We start from the raw sequence: 21,202 nt of genomic DNA on the forward strand, positions 1-21,202 counted from the left end.
GGGACATTTTGCTTTGCCAGCTTTGCATATCATATTGGGATGTAAGTTGGGTTACTGCAGGACTAAACAAGTCCAAAGGCTACTCCTCCATCTCCCTGCACATTCAGACACCTAGGAACCATGAGATGGAGCTGCCTGGGCTTCACCAATCATGTGCAGGAACAAGTAAACTCTCCCTTTGTGCTGGTTCCCGTTGCATGCTACGCGGAAGTGAGAAGGCTGTTCTAGGAGCCGAAGGAGGGTATATTCTTAGTGTGGTGTGGCATTTTTTTATGACATCAAGGATAAAGCCAACTTGATGAGTGCGTTCCCTTATGAGACCATACTGTACTCCATTGTTGTAGCCAGTCTGGCCATATTTTCTTACTGTGGCATGGCATTATTTGCTGACATCAAGGTTAAAGCCAACATGATGAGTAGTCTAATGTGGCCATACTTGTCTCTACATTCGTTCATTCAGTATGGACATGGTTTAAAAATGTCTAGCCAGGCTGCAACAATGTTGGCAAATATGGCCATGGAAGAACTTTTTCTTAAAGTGGTGTGGCATTTGTTAATGGCATATAGGGTAAAGCCAACATGATGAGTGTTTTTTTGTGGCTAAACTGGACTACTTTGGTGCAGGCCATAAGGAGATTGTTTCCTATTGTGGCAGGACATTTCCTACTGGCATAAAGGATGAAGTCAACATGATGAGTGTTCTTACGTGGCCATACTTGTCTAAATGTGTGCATCTACTCTAGACATTTTCTAAACATGTCTAACCAGGCTGCACCGATGTTGGCAAGAATGGCCATGTAGGAACATGTTCTTACTGTGGTGTGGCATTTGTTAATGGCATATAGGGTAAAGCCAACATGGTGACTGTTCTTACATGGCTATACGGGACCACATTGGTGCAGACAATATGGGAATAATTGTGTTACTGCGGCATGGCATTTGTACAACCATCAAAGTTAAAGACATCTTGAGAGTGTTATTACGTGACTATACATGCATACATTTGTATATCCAGTCTAAACATATCTTCTTACTGTTGCATGGCATTTTTACTGACATCAAGTGTTAAGCCAACATGAGGGGTGCCCTTATGTGGCTTTCCTCACCTACATTGGTGCAGCCAGTCTGGACATGTTTTCTTACTGTAGCATAGCATTTACTACTGGCACCAAGAGGAATGCCAACATGAGTGTCTTATGTGCCCATACTGGCTTACATGTTTGCAGTCACTCTGAGCATATTTTCTTACTGTGGTACGCACATTTTTACTGGCATGAAAGATAAGTCAACATGAAGGGTGCTCTTAAGTGGTCATACTATCCTACTGTGGTGCAGCCAGTCTGGACATGTTTTCCTGCTGTAGAATGGCATTTGTATTTTGGAAACAAAACCAACAGGAGTATGTTCTTACATGGGGATACTGCCATTTATAATGGTAGAGCCATCATGGACATGTTTTCATATAGTATAATTGCTGGCATTATGAGCAAAACAAACATGAATATGTTTTTATGTGGGAATGCATTGGTGCAGACAGCAATGAAATGTATGGCACAGCCAGTTTGAACATGTTTTTGTACTGACATATATTGTGGGCAAGGCATCATGAAAATGCATTGGGAAATGCTCCTGTGCACTGTTGGGGACTTGGCATCTAATGGATTGTTCTCATGTGTTACTCTACAAAGCTGATTCCAAACTGTGTGGCTTTTAAACCCAATTTCTCATTAAAGGTGTGCTGTAAAATACACCATTTTACCCATTAGTTGTCAAATTTGCTTGGGGGGAGATCTGGCATTCCTCCCGAATCTCACTTGGTTGGTTCGGTCTCCTTTGCAAAGCTCGGTCACTACTTCATATTCGTGGGAACTATGTATGCCTTTTCAATTAAAAAATTCACCTTCCACTACTAGCAAAAAGTACAGAAACCCAGCTTTCCTTGCTTTATCTATTGTCTACACAACATAATGCAAACAACCGAAATTGCACTGAGGGGTCTGCACGTACAGAAGTGCACTCATATGAAGTTCCCTCAGTGGAATCAATGGGACAATCCAAAATGAACCCATAAGCATCTGTAGGGGGAAAAACATTATTCTAATTAACTTTTTAATTAGCTGTGTGTGCAATTTCTCAACAATTATCTTCTTGAGATCTGGATCAATGTAATGCATTCATGGAGATGTATTTTAATGTTGTTCTATATATTAAATACATGTAAGCCTCTCTACCAAGTTTCCCAGTTTCTTGCAGACACCTTGAGCCAGTCCTGGGACAGAGAGCAGGTCTCCAGCAAGAGTTGGCAGAATTTGCCTCGACAGGAATTAAGTAACTTGGGAGATGAGCAGGAATCTTTGGCATAACTGTGATCATATCCTTCAAAGCACATCATGCGAACATACCAGTCACAGCCAAATTCCAAAGAAGAGACGCCAGAGGTACAAGGCTAAATCCTTTAGGCTTGCGGCAGCACTCCTTCCAAGAGTACTTACTGCTAGAATTTATATGAATGAGAAAGGTGATGAAGCGAATATTTGCAAGAAAATGTTATTTACGGTTAGGCACTTTGGAAACATGTTTGGTAAATCTTTGTTGCCCTTACAACCTTGTCCTCCCTTCATGCCAATGCTATGCTGAATATGCATATTGTGTAATTTGGTCACCACCAATTCTGCAATATGCATTCCTATATCAAGCACTTCCTGATGTCAAACTGATCATTCCTTATGTTCACTATAGAAGTTGACTTTTATCTTATTACAGAAATTGACTTAAACATAGAGTCAAACCTTTATATTAAATCACATTGACTCTGGCCCAGAGCGATAAAGCACAATCGTGATGTCTTTATCGTAACCAAATTTCAACACTTGTGCACTAGCTAATTTTACAGATAATGGGCCTCATTACGAGTCACCCGGTATGGAAATAATGGTGGCGTTAAACCCGCCGATTTCCATACCAGGTGATCTCGAGTCCTGCAGGCGGAGGTGTCATTCCCGCCAGGTCTGACCTGGCAGGTTTAACACTGCCCGCCTGCAGGCGGACGTGGAAACACCGGCACCATCACGAGATGGTGCCAGTGTTTCCATGGTCCCCATTCCCATTCAGTCCTATGGGACTCAATGCGAATGCGGATTTACCGAATTCTGCCTCTGGAATTCCCGGGTTACCGGGGTTGGAATTCCGGGAATCAAGGAATCAAGGAGGCGGAATGGTAAAACGAGTGTGGCGGTAACCGAGCCGGAAAAACCGGCAGGTTACCGCCGGACTCGTAATGAGGCCCAATGAGTTTGAATGATTAATTTGATGGTCATTTTGAAGAGACCGAACTCTACTGTTTGGGGAGTCAACAAGCACAGCCCTAGAGATGGCTTGCCTCTTTCACAGTCACTGGGCACATAGTAAAATCATGCGTCAAATATAAACACAGGGGAAAAACACCAACAAAGTGCATCAAAATAAAAATATTGCTCACAGTCATGGAGCCCCCCACCCCTTTTAAGTGGATTGTGAATTGACAGGCCTCCCCTTTGTAAGACTCAGTCATGTAAAGTACCACTTTGATTTTTGGCAACCTTTGACATATTTACTGTTGAGACTCATTATTAGTGTTGAAGTGACGATAGAAAACAAGCCATTTTAAACTTCTCCCATTGTAAAAAGGCAATCTCATTATGAGTTGGCATTGCAAGGGTTAGATATCCCAGCAAGTGCCTTCCATGTTGGGTATCCCAGGCAGTAAACATCCCATGCAATCCTACCGTATCATGGGCTGCTATTTTAAATACTGCAACCTTTTGAAATGTCACATGTTTTAAGGTTACCACTGTGCTTACAATGAAAGTTTAATTGCCCTGCAGCAATTTTCAAGCATAACATTAAGACTGAAATATTGACCAATGAAAGAGATGCAGTTTTAATTACCGTATATTCTCCTCCGGGAGTGAATGGAAATGGATATTCTTCACCGCCAAAGCGATCCTCTATTCCCCATTCGCCATTTTGCATTACGTTGCACACAGTGAGAGACACGGAGGTGCCATAGTTAATGCGTGGATCAAAGTGGCACAGAATATTCTTTTCATCTTTGTACAAATTTATTGTAAATCTGTAAAAAGACGAACATGCCATAAATTGATGGTTGTGCAAGATTTTTAATGCAAAAGGCACACAAATACACATGTATTTTCTTTTGTATACTCAAATATCAATTGCATAACAGATACCAATCCATCACCCTCATCATCAACAGCAATGCAATAGCTGAATGGGATAGCTAAGAACACCTAAAAAATTCAATAAAACAGCTCAGACTATTAAAAACAAACTATTCCAGACCACCAGGGGGTGTGGAACAAGATGGCCGCGTGAGAGAGGAGCTCGGCGCTTGGCCTTGAAAAGAAGTAATATAGAGGACCCGACATGACTTGGGTGGACGCCTGGAATATGCCCGGAGTGTTACAGTGTCTAGCTCCCACCCCCAGAACCCTGATTGCAGTGCGAACGATGAGGGACAGATCAGGTCCTGAGCCACTGCAGTGTTGTCGTCTTGGGAGTGCGAACCGTGAAGCGGAGTGACACTCAGGCCAGCCACGATACACGGAAAGGTCCACGGAGGTGGTGCAGGGAAGACTGGAGCTGGGGGAGAACTGCAACCCCCACCCCGTGCAAGCCAGGCTGGCAAGAAGCACCGGAACCGTTGATCACCCGACAGAGAGGGTGACAGGGGGAGGACCTGGTGGAGGAGGTGCCCCCCAATATAACACAGCGGATGGCAGGAAAGTGAAGTGGTGGTCCGGATACGCCCACGCCTGGTGGTGGCCCCCAGCCCGTGGCAGTCTTTGGTGAAGGATCGGGGAGTGCGGCCTGGACCAGTTAGAAGTGTGCCCTGGGCCTTCGCAATGTTGCACCAAGATGTGTGTACCCTGGGGAGAACCGGGAAGAGCACACAGGCCCGGCAGGGGCCTTTGAGAGGTGAGACAGTGGGAGAGTGCAGCAGTGGCCCAGACACGACCCAAGCCCGGTGGGGGCCCCAGACCCACAGCGCCCCGTGGTGTAGGAGCGGGAGGAGTGGCCCGGTTCCAACAGGATAGCCCCCCAGTCTCCCAGCAACATTGCAGAAAAGGCAGCCATACCCTGGTGAAGCCCTGGGTGAGCACACAGGCCCACAGAGGAATTGTAAGAGGTGAGGAGTGGTCCGCCTGGGACCCCCCAGAAACGACTTGGTTGGAGTGGCCTTACCACCCAGAGGAGTGAGGAATCCCCACATACCTGACAAGGCAGTGCAAGAGGGAGGCAAGGGCCTAAAGGCAGGCCCCACCGGAGAGGACACTATGGCAGGGGTAGCTGGAGCCGGACATGAGATTGGGGCCCTGGCTGGCATACACCAGGATATCCATGCTGTCTTTACTGAGTAACAATCATTTCAGGCAGAGGGCCAGGGTTCATTGGGGGACCCTCACGGAAAGAGTCATAAAGGTGGAGGTCCGCATGGAGGCACACGCAGCGCGCAGCAGACATGGTGGACATTGAGGTAGAGATGAGGCTAAAGGAGCTCAACGCAGGGACAGAGAGGTCTGTTGCATGGTGGATGACTTTGAAAACAGGGAAAAGAGGAACAACCTGTGCATTCTGGGGCTCCCCGGCAGAGACAAGGAAATGCCACAAGACATGGAGAAGTCTGTGCCGCGGATGCTGCGCCAGCTACTGGGGGCCCTCGCAGATAGAGACATAAAATTTGATAAGGTCCACCAGAGCGCATGTTCTGGCAAGGGATCGGGCTCGGTGGTGGCAAAGTGCCACTATACAGCAACAAGGAAGAAATCCTGCAAAAGGCGCGCGAGCTGGACACGATAGAATAGGAAGGAGTCCAGATAACAATGTATCAATACATATCGGTTCATACCCTGGACCAACGCTGAAAATGTAGAGCCCTGATGAAATGGCTCCAGGAAAAGGGGGTGAGATATCGCTGGCGCTTCCTTTTTGCCCTGGCATTCGAGTTTAAGGTGCAAAATTAGGTCTTACACCAGGGAGAAGAAGTGGATAACCTCCTTGAGGAATGGCAGAGTGAAGAAGCACAGCCAGAAAGGGAAAGTCAGTTGCAGCTGAGGGAACGTTTCAAGAGTGCATTCGTCCAGCCTAAGGAGCACAGGAAGGAGGGGAGCACAAGACGAACAGGAAAGTCAGGGTGAGGCAGTCACTGCCTGCGAAATGAACGGGGAGGATGAAAATATGACTCAGTGGTTAGGTCATGAACAAGGCTGTTGTGCCCCGCCTACTAGTCAGGGTAGAGGAGGCAAGGCCCACCGCTAGCCTCCACATACCCTGGTGACCTAGAGATATCCAGGTGTCTCTACTTCGTAGGGCTATATGCAATTTGATTGTGGGAATTTTTGTCATAGGATAGGGTGGGTGGACAGGGTGGGGGGAAAGGAGAAAGAGAGGGTGAGGTAGTGGGATCCAGCAAACATAGGAGGGAGCATCGGGGGCCCCACACAGGGCAGATGTTTCTGGTATAGGAACATTTCCCAGAAAAGGAAATGGTTGAGCTAAAAGTGGCAACCCTTAACCTTAAGGCTCTTAACTTCCCAAATAAACGGTCACTGACATATAAGCCTCCAGTTATTTGTCTTGTTTCTACAGGAAACACACTTTAGGCAGGGGATGGGGTGGCCATTGAGGAGGGGGGCGGTGGGGCTAATGTTTTGGGCTTCTTATAAAGACCCTAAAAAGGAAGGGGTGGGAATTGTGTTGGCAAGATCCTTCCAGATAAAAGAGCACCAGGAGGTTAAGAGGGAGTTTGGGGGAAGATTCCTCACCCTCAAGGAACAGGTACATTGAGTAATGTTCACCCTGGCCACGGTATATGTACTGAATGTGGGCCAGCTCCCCTTCTTAAGAAGCATCTTTGTAGCATTAGAAGAATGGGGGGCGGGACACATGCTAGTAGGGGTGGATTTTAACCTAGTGGCCGACCCGAATTTGGAATTGGTGGTCAGCGAGAGGATTTACGACCAAGCAAATGAGGAAAGAGAATAGGGGCTTTGCTAGCCTCCTAGAAGACCCCTTCTGGGTTGACGTTTGGAGGGCCTCCCACCCTCAGGCGGGTGGCTACACTTTCTTTTTGCCACGCCACATGACCTATACTAGGATTGATCTCCTGCTCATCCTAAAAGAGCAGAAGAGGGACATTGCCTGCCTTAAGGTAGAGACGGTCACGTGGCCGGATCACAAGATGGTCATGGCTTCATGGCAGTTCAACGCTACGGGAAGGGCCACCCCAGGATGGCCCTTTAATGACGTCCTGCTTAGAGACCCAATTTTCAGGGAATTTCTGTGGAAGGAGATCCACTGATTCTTCGAGACAAATAATACAGTGGAAGTCCAGCCCAATCTGGTGTGGGTTTCCACCAAGGCTACAATAAGGGGTCTGCTGACAGCGGAGTGGGCATGGAAAAAGCTGGAAAGGGGACTCATTGAAAACTGATTACCAGGGGAAATCTGGGAGGTTAGGGCAAGGCTGAATGGGAGGTCCGGTGATAGGACAGCCCTATTGCAAGATATTTGAGATAAGAGACAGTCATTCCATGCCACACTAATGACATATGCCATACAACGGTAATAAGAACAAGGCGATCGTGGGGGGTCACTGCTGGCCAACAGCATCCGGGGAAATAGAAGGGACAGGTTTCTGGAAAAGATCAGGGACAAAGATGGGGGATTGGTGGGACCGCAGGAAGGAATCCCTGGATGCTTTGCGGATTACTATGAGACTTCAGAAAGACTCCAGATCCAGGGGAAGATTCGGTTAGGACATACCTGGAAAGCCTGGCAATCCTGAAGCTCTTCACGGAAGCTATTGATGTTTTGGAAGCCAAGATTACGGCAGAGGAATTAGTGACAGTAATAGGGAAATTCAAGGCCGGGAAAGTCGTGGGGGAGGATGGGTATACTGTCGTTTGTTATAAGCAATTTCAAGAATTGCTGTCAGGACAGCTGGCGAAGGTCTTCAATGCCATTAGTGAGAGCAGTACGTTTTCCCCTTCCTTTTTAGAAGCAACAATAGTAGTAATACCAAAACCAGGGAAAGACCCCACGTATTGTCAGGCATACGTATTGTCATGCCTAGCAACTGCTCTTGGTTTGGCCTATAGGCAGTGAGGGGCACCGGTAGGCAGAAGCCGGCCCCCACTCCTAAGGCCCACAAGCACAAGGCCTTTCCTGTCTGTGCCACAGTGCATCAGCTAGGTCTGGCTGAGAACACCGTCGGAGCTGAGGGTGCAGCTCTCCCTCCACCCGACATCCCCGTCTACTGCAGGAGCAGGTAGACTTCGAATCCTCCTGCCTGCTAATATCGCCCACAACCATCCGTCGTTCAAGCCAACTCCTACACTGATCACCCCACTTCAGGAGACCCACCACCGGATGAGAACTTGATTTCACCTTGCCAGGCTACCTGGCTGACCAGCACGCCTTACATGGAGCTGCCGCTCTGTGAGTTTTCACCTAAGATGGCTGCAGCAAGCTCTTTTTGTTTACTTGGTTGCCTAGCAACCACTCTTCGTTTGACCTATAGGCAGTGAGGGGCACCAGTAGGCAGAAGCCGCCCCCCCACACCTAAGGCCCACAAGCACATGGCCTTCCCTGTATGTGCCAGTCCGTGCCGCGGTGCCAGAATCCCTGCACGCATGCCCAGCTGATTGACTAAGTGCTACACCGCTGTGTCGTAATTGTGAGTACCTTCATTGACTTCCAAAGTTTGTGCCCACCCGTCAGCCTTGACTTCCAGCACACATTGCCTCTGCAAGGTCTATACTGCACCCCCCATTAACCGGTAAGGGTGAAAAAGCATGTGTCCTATACCCCGTTTGCTCCTTCTCCAACGCTCCTGCCCAAACTAGCCTACCCTGCTGGCCAATTCCCAGGGCACACTGCAGAATGCAGTACACTGGCCATGTAGTGGGTCGCTCACTGTAATATCAAACTGCATCCCGCAAACTGTTAGAAATGATATCTGCAAACTGTTGCTTTTAAACTGACTATTTGTAAATGCAAATGGTATCTTCCAAACTGTTATTATTTATTTGGATATGAAAAAATGAATTTTTTAAACTGTTAGTAATTGTATCCTGCAAACTATTTTTATTAACCTCCGCCCAAAGCCCCCTAGCTACGCTGCTGCACTGCCCATATTTAGCCACAATTCGCTAGAACTAGGTACTGCTCGGCTCACTAGAACTGTGTTACCTGGTAGCTGCATCCTCCAAACTGTTATTACTCATATGTTTGTGCAAAATTAATTCTGTAAACTGTTAGTAATTTTAGGGGCAAACTACATGCTACAAACTGTCTATAACTACATATTGCTCGGTTCACGAGAACTGCATTGTCTCATTGAAACTGTGTGACACGTTAGAACGGTGCACTAGAACTATGTTCCCCACAGCATCTGCCCTTCCCATGGAAGCCGGCGCTGGCCACTCCCATCCACGCATTATGACACGAGCAGACACCTACACAACTTCCACCAGCCAAGCACTCTCTACCAGCATGAAGAAGCAGCCACCAAACCAGTCGGACATTCCTCCCACACCTTTTCTCCCATCCTTCCTCAGTAAACCCATGCCCAACTCACCCAGCAACAGCTCACTACCCATCTCCCCATTAACTTCCTAGCTAATAGAGTTGCTTGGTTAAGATGCCGCAATGAACCCCAGCAGCACCCCAGTTACCCCAGACCATCACCCATTAGGAACCACTTTCTAGGCACGCGCACCCATCACGCACCTACTAACACTAAACCTAAGCGGACAGAACAACCCCAGCACCCCGCCAACCCTATCCCTACCACGGCACCCATCGCTAAAACTGCCTCAAGGGCAACTAAACCTCTCCAAGCCAGAACAAAGCCCTGTCCACCCCACTTCAATGTGCCCTGATAAATTCACGCTCTCTCCCAGCCCACGCCACAGAGATACATGACTTGATCACCAACCTAGACTTGGATGCCCTCGCCATCACAGAAACATGGCTCCATGAAGCATAAGGCCCTGCCATCGCACTAGCTTTACCACCAGGATAAACCAACTTCCGGCAAAATAGACCCATCACCAAAGGAGGAGGAGTAGCCCTCATCGTCAAGGAATTGTCATGATCTCTGCTTCCAAAAGGTCAGGGTTTTCCCAACTCCCTTGGAAGCAGATCCATAACCCAGGTTCCGAGTGCCAACCAGTCCCAATTGGGACCTTTTGGACCCAGTCCTGGCGCCAGTGGCACCAGGCTCATAAATATGCCCAGTCCCAGCGCTGGAAGCGCCGGGCTCGTAATGCTTGGGTGGACTTACCTGCATCAGACCTTGCTGCTTACTTGCCTGCCAGTTGAGCCTCTGATCCTCTTCTGTTTGGAACTACTTTTCCTGTTGGGTGGGGCAGGAGCCACTCCCTAGATTCAGAACACTGGAACTCTTCTGGAAAGCAGGAACTCTTTTCTTACCTAGGCGTGGCTGTGGAAGGAGACACCTAAGCACTACAGGAGGCTATTTAAACCACACCCGATGGATGAATCTTGCTTTGCGTTATTCTGCATCCTCTGCAGCAGAACACTCATCGTGTCTTCTGCATCTGATCCTGGGCCTAAGGAAAAAGGCTTACCATCCTGAATCCAGTCTTCAGCAACACCTATAAAGACAAGAAAGAACAGGTTAGCATTACGGTCTTCAGTGACAGCTCTTCACTTACCTGGTCCATCGGCTGTCACCAACGCCTCGCGCTGCATTCCGGCATCTGAAAGACAAAGGCTTACCTACTCTTCGTGTGCTCCGGAGGTCTTCACACTGCATCCCGCATCTGAAAGACAAAACAAGGTGCGTTTAAAGACATTGGGGAACTTTAATACTCACGTGCCATTACTCCTTTCCACATCTAACCCAGTGGGTATTCCGGCACCCTGCAGCCGCTCTGAACTTGTACCTGCAAAATAAAAAGACAGTTAGAGCGCATCGTGAAGCAGGCAACAAGCGCTTACTTACGTGCTTCCAGGCGCTTCTATTCATCACACGGGCTCCATCTACAACTCACTTCAGCCCGTCATCCGCCATCGCCGGAACCCTGCAAAACAAGAAACATCATTACTAAAGACTTTAAAGACATTAGAATTACTCGAAACTTACCGTTCGTGCAGTAAACGACGGACAGCAATCCTCTGAAGTCAAGAGGCCTGCTCCCCTTATCCAGTGAAGAAACTGGTTACAGCACCCTGCCCCGAGGCAGATGGAGAGCACGGCGTTCACTTACCTAAGGTGAGAGCGTTAACCTTTGGGGTTCTACAGGAGAAGAGAAAGGGAAGAAGAGAGAGACATTCAATAACCCAGTTCCTTAATCCCATATTTTCTATCTGCAGACATCTTACCCTTCGAGTCAGACATACAGTGCACAGAGGTCCAGCCCAAAGAGCCAGCCGTGTGTTACACATCACCTTTGAAGATACGGTATACGCCCAGTCAAGACCGGCGCCTCTACGGGAATCAGGTGAGCGTTACAGAACGCAAAGCCCACCACAAAACTCCCGTCCAGGCGCTATGGAAACCTCTGATACCGACCAGCTAGCCCAGTTACTTGGGGAACTAAGGGCAGAAGTGCATGCAGCCCGTCAGGAAACGAACGCTCTAAGAAGGGAACTGATTATTTCCAAGGAGCGAACAGATGATCTCGCTAGACAATTGCTACAGTCACAAGCCGGACAGACCCCGTTACCCGCATCTGGGGGAAATCTTCCTTCTACATCCTCTTTGAATCCAGTGCAGATCAACCTACCTGGGAATGTACCTCTGGCTCCGCCCGAACAATTTTCTGGTGACCCAAAGAGGTTTGCAGTATTTATCAATCAGTGCCGGTTGCATTTCTTATGCCGACCAGCAGCCTTTCCAACTGATCAAGCTAAAGTAGCTTTCGTGCTTTCGTACCTTAGTGGCAATGCGGCAGACTGGTCGATCCCTCTAGTAAATCAAGATGATCGGTCCTCCATGATTTTCAAGCTTTTCAGCTCAGTATGGAAAAACTGTTCGCAAGACATTCACAGGGGCAGGCCTTGGACAATGAGCTTCTTTTGTTGCGACAAGGTAATCAAGACCTTTTGGCTTATATTACGTCTTTCAACAGACTGATAGTGGAAACTCAATGGCCTGAGGACAGAAGGATTACGCTGTTTTATAGAGGTCTACGTGGAGAGCTCAAAGATGTGTTAGCCCAAGTAGTGAATCCCCCACAAGATTGTTCGGACTATATAGACTTAGTCGTTCAAATAGATCACAGACTGCAGAACAGGAAGGCCGATCGTTCCAAGTTTGATGCTCGAGTATTTTCCAAACCGCCAACTCCTGCCAAAGGAGTAGACTCCGGGGAACCCATGCAAATAGGGGGTCTGAAAGGTCCTCTAACACAAAAGGAGCGGGAAAGGAGAAACAGTTGCAATTATGCCCCTATTGCGGAAACTCAGGGCACTTTCTTCGAGACTGTCCGGTGAAACCTGCCAAGAAGGCAGTAGGAGCTGCAGTTACCAAAGTTACAAACTCTGAGCAGGGAAACGACCTCGCCCGACAAGAATAGAGGTCCTCTTGCCGAGCGTGAAAACCAGTTCCGTGACCTCGCATTTCGTGATACCTATGGTCCTCATTAGCCCTGATAATCCGGATCGATTACATGCAATTGAAGCTTACGTCGACAGCGGTGCCATCGGCAATTATGTGGATCATGAAATGGTTTTGAGGATGAATCTAACTCTTTGTCCCAAGGCTGTAAAGGACGTCATTACTACGGTGGATGGTACGGAGATAGCCTCCGGGCCAGTAACGCATACCACTCAAGAGGTGACGCTAGTAAGTCAAGATGGACACTATGAGAAGATCGTGTTCGATGTGATCAAGGCCCCTCAGTTTCAGATTATTCTAGGAATACCTTGGTTAGAGAAACACAATCCTCTGATCGATTGGCGAGCAAGAACGGTCCAGTTTCCAGAATGTGTCTCTACTTGTCACCCTCCACCTGGTGTTGCACTGGCAGCAATTTCTTCAGAGACTCCCCAGTTACCTCCTGAATACCTAGAATACCAAGATATTTTCCGGAAGGATCAGGCTAACTCTCTACCTCCTCATAGGTCTTATGACTGCCAGATAGACCTGATACCTGGATCTACTCCTCCTTGTAGTAGAATTTATGCCCTCGCCGAGCCTGAGAACCTTCACCTTCGACAATACCTGGATCAATACCTGGCAAATGGGTTTATTCGTCCTTCCAAGTCCCCTGCTTCTTCAGCTTTGTTCTTCGTTCCAAAAAAGGAAGGAGACCTTAGAACTTGTATAGATTATCGCTCCCTGAACCAGATCACCGTTAAGAATAGATATCCGTTACCTTTGATCCCTGAACTCCTGGACCAAGTCAGAAAAGCATGCATATATACAAAGCTGGATCTTAGAGGAGCTTACCACTTGGTACGAGTAAAAGAGGGCGATGAATGGAAGACGGCCTTCCGCACCAAGTATGGGCTATTTGAATATCAGGTCATGCCCTTCGGACTTTGCAATGCCCCGGCCGCCTTTCAATATTTTATGAACGATATCCTCAGAGAGCTCATAGATGTGTGTGTTGTTGTTTACATTGACGACAGCCTCGTTTATTCTTCATCGGAATCTGAACATCGGAAACACCTGAAAATGGTCCTCGAAAGATTGCGTCAACACAAACTTTTCGCTAAGTTGGAAAAATGTGTTTTCAACGTGACTGAAGTTGAATTCTTGGGATTCATATTATCACCTGGCGGAGTGCGTATGGATTCAAAGAAGGTCGATGCAGTTCTCAAATGGCCATCACCATCCTCCGTAAAAGGTGTGCAAAGCATGTTAGGCTTCGCTAACTTTTACCGCAGGTTTATCCCCGAATTCTCTCGAATAGTCCAGCCCATCACTGCCTTGTTAAAGAAAAACAAACGTTTTGAATGGTCTACCGAGGCGGAACAAGCTTTCCAGGATTTGAAGACTAAATTTATCTCTGCACCAATCTTAAAACACCCTCACCCCGAACTCCCCTACATCGTGGAAACTGATGCTTCAAGCCTTGCCATGGGGGCAGTTCTATCACAAAAGGACCCGGTAAACAATCAGTTGCATCCCGTGGCATTTTGGTCCTGCAAATTCTCGCCTCCTGAAATCAATTACACGATTACTGACAAGGAACTTCTGGCTATCAAGTCTGCCTTTAAGGCTTGGCGGCATTATCTTCTGGGGGCCCGACACACTGTTACTGTGATTACGGATCACCGAAACCTGCAATATTTGAAAACCGCAAAAGCCCAATCCTCTAGACAACTCCGTTGGGCATTATTCTTTGCCGAGTTTGACTTCATAATTATCTATCGACCTGGTACAAAGAACGGTAAAGCTGATGCCCTTTCTCGGATGGGAGTGGAAGAACACTTGATCAACCCTAAACCTGTACCAATCATTCCCGAACAAAGAATTCTGGGTGTAATCGCCACAGAATCCATAGAGGAAGTTAAGGATAAAGCCAGGCAACTTGTAACTCCAGCAGACATACAGAATTGGCATCTGCATGGAAAGGACTTTGCAGTAAAGGACAACTTATTGTATTTCCAAGAACGATTACACCTACCCAGCACAGATTTACAGAAAAAAGTAATCTCTTGTTATCACGATTCTTTAATGGAAGGACATCCCGGTATGGCCAAGACCTCAGAAAAGATCAAGCGCTACTTCTGGTGGCCGTCTTGGAAAAAAGATATCAGAGACTTTATAATGTCCTGTGGAGTATGCGCCCAAAACAAGAGTCAAAAGGAAAGACCAGCAGGCCTCTTACACCCTATTGACATCCCACCTCGCCCTTGGCATGCGCTTTCTATGGACTTCATCACCGATCTACCTCCATGCTCTGCATACAATACGATTCTAGTAATCGTGGACTTATTCTCCAAGATGGCGCATTTCATTCCGCTCAAAGGCTTGCCAACAGCAGCAACTCTGGCCCGAGAATTTCTCGAAAACATCGTCCGACTGCACGGTTTTCCAATTTCGGATCGAGGTAGTCAATTTATTTCTCATTTTTGGCGAAGTTGCTGTCGGTCGGCTCAAATTGATGTGAGACTATCGACCAGTCACCACCCTCAGACCGACGGACAAACCGAGAGGACCAATCAAACTCTGGAACAGTATTTACGCTGCATGCTGCAACAAACTGAAAAAACTTGGAAAGACATCCTTTGGATAGCCGAATATGCCTACAATAACTCTGTCCATTCGGGAACTGGGAAAACCCCATTTTTTCTTTTGTACGGCAGTCACCCTCGAACCTCGGAGTTGGATCCCCTCCAAGATCTTGAAACACCAGCAGTAGACTACCTGCATTCTACAATCACCCAAGCCTTTAAGGAAGCTGTTTCTCACCTTCAAAGGGCTAAAGAACAATACAAGAAAGGAGCAGATCAACATCGGAAGGAAGCCCCTCAATATCAAGTAGGGGATCAAGTCTGGTTATCCACCAAATATCTACCTCTAAAAGGGCCACGCACATTCAACCCACGATACCTTGGTCCCTATTCCATCACTACCATAGTAAACCCAAGTTGGACTTGCCCCCGCACATGAAGATACATCCGGTCTTCCACGTCTCTCTATTAAAACCCGTGCAACCTCAAACCCGACTAACTAAATCTCCAAAACCTATCCTAGTTGATGGAGAACTCGAGTTTGAAGTCAAAAGCATTCTGGACTCCAAGATCTCCAAATCTAAACTATTTTACCTAATTGACTGGAAAGGCTACGGCCCCCAAGAGAAATCCTGGGAACCTGCTGAATATGTCCATGCTCCTCGCCTAATCAAAAGATTTCACCGAACATTTCCTGACAAGCCAAAACCCCCGGAGAAGCCCGGTTTGGGAGGGGCCTTGAGGGGGGGTACTGTCATGATCTCTGCTTCCAAAAGGTCAGGGTTTTCCCAACTCCCTTGGAAGAAGATCCATAACCCAGATTCCGAGTGCCAACCAGTCCCAATTGGGACCTTTTGGACCCAGTCCTGGCGCCAGTGGCACCAGGCTCATAAATATGCCCAGTCCCAGCGCTGGAAGCGCCGGGCTCATAATGCTTGGGTGGACTTACCTGCAGCAGACCATGCTGCTTACTTGCCTGCCAGTTGCGCCTCTGATCCTCTTCTGTTTGGAACTACTTTTCCTGTTGGGTGGGGCAGGAGCCACTCCCTAGATTCAGAACACTGGAACTCTTCTGGAAAGCAGGAACTCTTTTCTTACCTAGGCGTGGCTGTGGAAGGAGGGACCTAAGCACTACAGGAGGCTATTTAAACCACACCCGATGGATGAATCTTGCTTTGCGTTATTCTGCATCCTCTGCAGCAGAACGCTCATCGTGTCTTCTGCATCTGATCCTGGGCCTAAGGAAAAAGGCTTACCATCCTGAATCCAGTCTTCAGCAACACCTATAAAGACAAGAAAGAACAGGTTAGCATTACGGTCTTCAGTGACAGCTCTTCACTTACCTGGTCCATCGGCTGTCACCAACGCCTCGCGCTGCATTCCGGCATCTGAAAGACAAAGGCTTACCTACTCTTCGTGCGCTCCGGAGGTCTTCACACTGCATTCCGGCATCTGAAAGACAAAAGCTTACCAACTCTTCGCACGCTCCGGAGGCCTTCGGCGCTGCATCCCGCATCTGAAAGACAAAACAAGGTGCGTTTAAAGACATTGGGGAACTTTAATACTCACGTGCCATTACTCCTTTCCACATCTAACCCAGTGGGTATTCCGGCACCCTGCAGCCGCTCTGAACTTGTACCTGCAAAATAAAAAGTTAGAGCGCATCGTGAAGCAGGCAACAAGCGCTTACTTACGTGCTTCCAGGCGCTTCTATTCATCACACGGGCTCCATCTTCAACTCACTTCAGCCCGTCATCCGCCATCGCCGGAACCCTGCAAAACAAGAAACATCATTACTAAAGACTTTAAAGACATTAGAATTACTCGAAACTTAATCCCATATTTTCTATCTGCAGACATCTTACCCTTCGAGTCAGACGTACAGTGCACAGAGGTCCAGCCCAAAGAGCCAGCCGTGTGTTACACATCACCTTTGAAGATACGGTATACGCCCAGTCAAGACCAGCGCCTCTACGGGAATCAGGTGAGCGTTACAGGAATCCCTATCAGTCAGTCAAACTAACTCACCACTAGGTGGTAACGCTGACACTCTATCTGTTAAACTCTCCCTCTCACCTAACTGTACCATGGCTATCCATGTCATATACCGCCCTCCAGGTTCCCTACTCAACTTCAATGGAAGCCTACTCCATATGCTAGGAGGTAACCTGAAAAACACCTCAAAATCCATCCTACTTGGGGATCTCAATCTGGGTTTCATTGACCCAAAAGATAACCAAGCAAAGTCCCTGGCCATGCCACAGCACTCCAGGACATGGGCTTCATCCAAAACATCACAGACCCTACCCACACCAGAGGACGTATCCTGGACTGGGTAACTGACCACAACTGTGCAGCAGACATCAGCTCAAACACTCCCTGCCCCTGGACAGACCACGACCTCATCCACTTCTCCATCCCGACCACCACCTCTATCCTCGAAATCAACTCGCCCATCCCACCAGCACTAGCTAGATGTTCACATAATTTGACTATGGATAGGAACCTCCCACTTCTTGAAGTGCAGGCCCTCAAGCCTCCATTCTCCAATGACCCCCTGGTGTTTGTTGAACAATATAACAACACTATTAAAACAGCCATCAATGCCATTGCCCCCCTAGAGAGCAAGAAAGTGAAAAGAAAAAAATCACACAAACTCCTGGTTCACTAAGGATCTCCAACAACTACTTCCCACAAGTGCAAGGCGCTCTCCAATTGGCAAACCGACCCACAAAAATCCACGCTAGAGACATACAAAACAATTGTTGCAGAATTTTAAAAAAGTCATCATCCTAGCTAAATCATCAGCCTTTCATTCCAGAATCTCTAACGCCAAATCTGAGTTGAAAGAGCGTTTCACCATCTTCAAAGAACTGTCCATACCTGCCACTTCCACACAAGATCTGGTGAAAGATGAGGGCTGGTGCACCAGAGTTGTCAAAGCCATGCTCGAAAAAATAGATCTTCTACAGAAGAAAATGAAAACCCACTTCAATGCATTGCCTTGTACCAACAGGCCCACGTCACCCATGATGAACCATAACACTGAGGACATAACACTGTTCTTCTTTAGGGTAGTAACTGAGACTGAGGTACTAGACATCATTAAACAAACCAAACCAAACCATCTAAATGCCAGGGTGATATCTGCCCAGCTAATCCCATTCAAGACTGTGCAGTCACACTAGCCCCATTCATGACATCCTTTATTAATGCCTCATTTGCTGCTGGCACCGTCCTCGCCTGTCTCAAAGAGGCCTGGGCCCGTCCCCTCCTGAAAAAACCCAACTTAGACCCAAACTCACCCAATAACTACAGACTCATCACCACCGTTCACTATCTGCTGAAAATTCTGAACAAAGCTGCTTATTTACAAATCCAACACTACCTCGAAGTGAACTATATCCTTGGCAAAAGGCAATCAGGATTTTGCCCAGGCCATGGTACTGAGTCAGCCCTTTTTGACCTCAAGAACCAACTACAGGAAATTATTGACAAGGGCAAGCCTGCGCTGCTCCTGCTCCTCGATCTATCGGCAGCATTTGACCTTGTCGATCACAAGACACTCTGCAATCGAATCGAAAACTCAGCGCGCATCTCCCCTGAGGCTACAAGCTGGGTCATCTCCTTCCTTGAAGGAAGACTCATGAGAGTGTTCTCTGACCAAGCCTGAGCCCCACCAACCACCATTCACTGCAGAGTCTCTCAAGGCTCTTGCACATCACCCACCCTTTACAATATTTTCACTCTACCTCTTTTCAATGACTTGGATAATAGCAGCATAGCCTACACAAACTATGCCGACGACACCCAAGTCGTCCACCCACTCACTGGCTCCTACGAACAGGACACCGCCGCACTCTGGAAAATCTATGCCTCCATCCAGGCCTGGATGGCAGCTAATGGACTGTGTCTCAATGGGGACAAACCAAAATCCTCCTGGTTGGGTCCAACGAAACCTTGAACAAACTAGACACTAAATACCACTCCTTCAACATTGAGAATGCCCCTATTACTGTATCACCAGCCATGAAAACCCTAGGAGTCTACATTGACTCCTCTCTCTCCATGACCGGCCAGGTGAGTGCCATTGCCTCCTCAGCAGCACTCACCACTAAAATCATTAACGCTGTCAAAACCTACCTATCGGCAAAAAAATGCCTCAATATACCCAGAGCCACTTTTGGGGCCAAACTGGACTATTGCAACGTTCTGTTTGTAGGCATGTCTGCCAAAAACCTGAACAGGCTACAAATCACACAAAACAATGCACTCAGAGCAGCACTAAGCATTCCAAAAAGGGACAACATCTCACAGTCAAGAAGAGGTGGCCACTGGCTCCCAGTTAAAGAGCACATTCTGTTTAAAATGCTAGCAATCACTCACAAGTGCCTTGCTCTCACGGCCCCTCTGTATCTCTCAAAAAAATTAGTTAGTGCCACCGCCACCAGACAGAAGCAGCCCCATCTCACCAACATGCTCTCTATACCTACCTACAAAAGAGCCAAAGCGGGAGGATCCAGCTTCCGCTCTCTATCTCCAAAAAACTGGAATGCATTACTAGCATCTGTAAGGAAGGAGGGGTTGTTTTGCTCCCCCCATACATTAAATAAGAAGGAGATCGTCTGCTCTTGCAATTGTGGGGGGACACCTTCCTTGCCCTTCCCTGGTCCCAGTGGCAGAGATCCCTGGCACCAATGGAAGAGCGGCAACTGCAAGATACATTTGGACTCCATCTTGGAAACCCCAGGCTCCATTTTGAGACTAGGCCACATTCAAGTTAGTGTGAAGCCTCCTCTCGCCTCAGCAGCGCCACGCACCACGAGCAATGATAGCCCCCACCTCCCCCTCCTGTGTCCGCACGGCCCAAGTTCATGTTCTCACGGATGTTCTGGCGCGAATTGTTGCAAGCAAACAGTGTATTCTTTTATCCTTCCTCTGAGCTCACTGCCCTGTGTGTGACCGGGCCGAATCCTGATTTGTAGCTCATCCATCTCCACAAACCTGCTCTTGCTCTAGTCACCGCCACCTTTGGAAAAGTTATTGCCTGTACAACCCTGTGCCCCTCCATTCTCCATTTTGATGTAACAGAAGTGTGACCCTTCCCCACTGACCACTTCTAAGTGCCCCCTCAGATAACTGGTTTCATGTCATTATATATTACACTTAAAATCAACACACATCATTCTGGCCATCCAAGCTCTGTGACACCTGGACAGTAAATCTCAAACAAAACCCTCAGATAACACACCTGGGGGGGTGAGACCCTCACCCACCTCTACAAACGCCCAAAGCAGAAATGAGTTTGCAATTTATTGGTAACCCAACATTCTAGAATGTTGTTTCATGTCCTACATTGTTCATCATGTGTCAGAAAATGTTATGTAGTTTAGTTAGACAGCGTGACCCCCTCCCGCGGAGACGACCTGTCCTTCACGCCGCCCAGATGAGCCTGGCCGACCCACGTGTCACACGAAGCAGAAGATCTAAACCAGCCCATCCCGTGGAGCCGGCCCTTATGTCGCTATAATGTAGTCATATTCTCCACCAATCCTGATGTAACCCTATGTCCCTATAGGGAGATGTTAATAGTGACGTTTGCAGTCCATATAATGTATGATTTTTTAAATGTTTGCCAGAGCCCTCTCAAGGCAGCAGAGTTCACTGGATGCTGAATTATATAAACCTTTATTTCACTTACAACCAATCTCTTGGTCTCACTCCCTACTGGGGTGTGTCCTTATTATTGGTCTACTATTGCATTTTGGGGAGTGAGCACCTTCACTTGGTGACCCTGGCTACGTGATCGTGGGTGCTCTGACGAGGCCCCTGTGCTGTGCAGTGAGATCCGGAATGCCCCCAGCAAAACCATTGCCACCTGCGGCTGACCAGTGAGCGTACGCATCAAAAGAGGTTCCAAGGGTCCCGGCCATTGCAAATACCCGACTGCTCGCCATGCCAGGCCACGGCTTGGTTGGGGGGGCAG

At 47.9% G+C, this 21,202-nt stretch overlaps 1 protein-coding gene across 1 annotated transcript in view; it reads right to left on the bottom strand.

Moving 5' to 3' along the window:
• LOC138527268 (galectin-1-like) overlaps nucleotides 1-21,202 on the bottom strand; it is an 80,353-nt gene that overhangs the window by 10,408 nt on the left and 48,743 nt on the right. Inside the window, exon 5 of the mRNA XM_069638363.1 lies at nucleotides 3,928-4,111. Within this exon, the coding sequence (XP_069494464.1) occupies nucleotides 3,928-4,111 (184 nt within the window). The remainder of the gene's footprint in view (nucleotides 1-3,927; nucleotides 4,112-21,202) is intronic.

Source organism: Ambystoma mexicanum, chromosome 14 (genome assembly GCF_040938575.1).
Source record: "Ambystoma mexicanum isolate Mex_15411 chromosome 14, UKY_AmexF1_1, whole genome shotgun sequence".
NCBI classification, from domain to species: Eukaryota; Metazoa; Chordata; class Amphibia; order Caudata; family Ambystomatidae; genus Ambystoma; species Ambystoma mexicanum.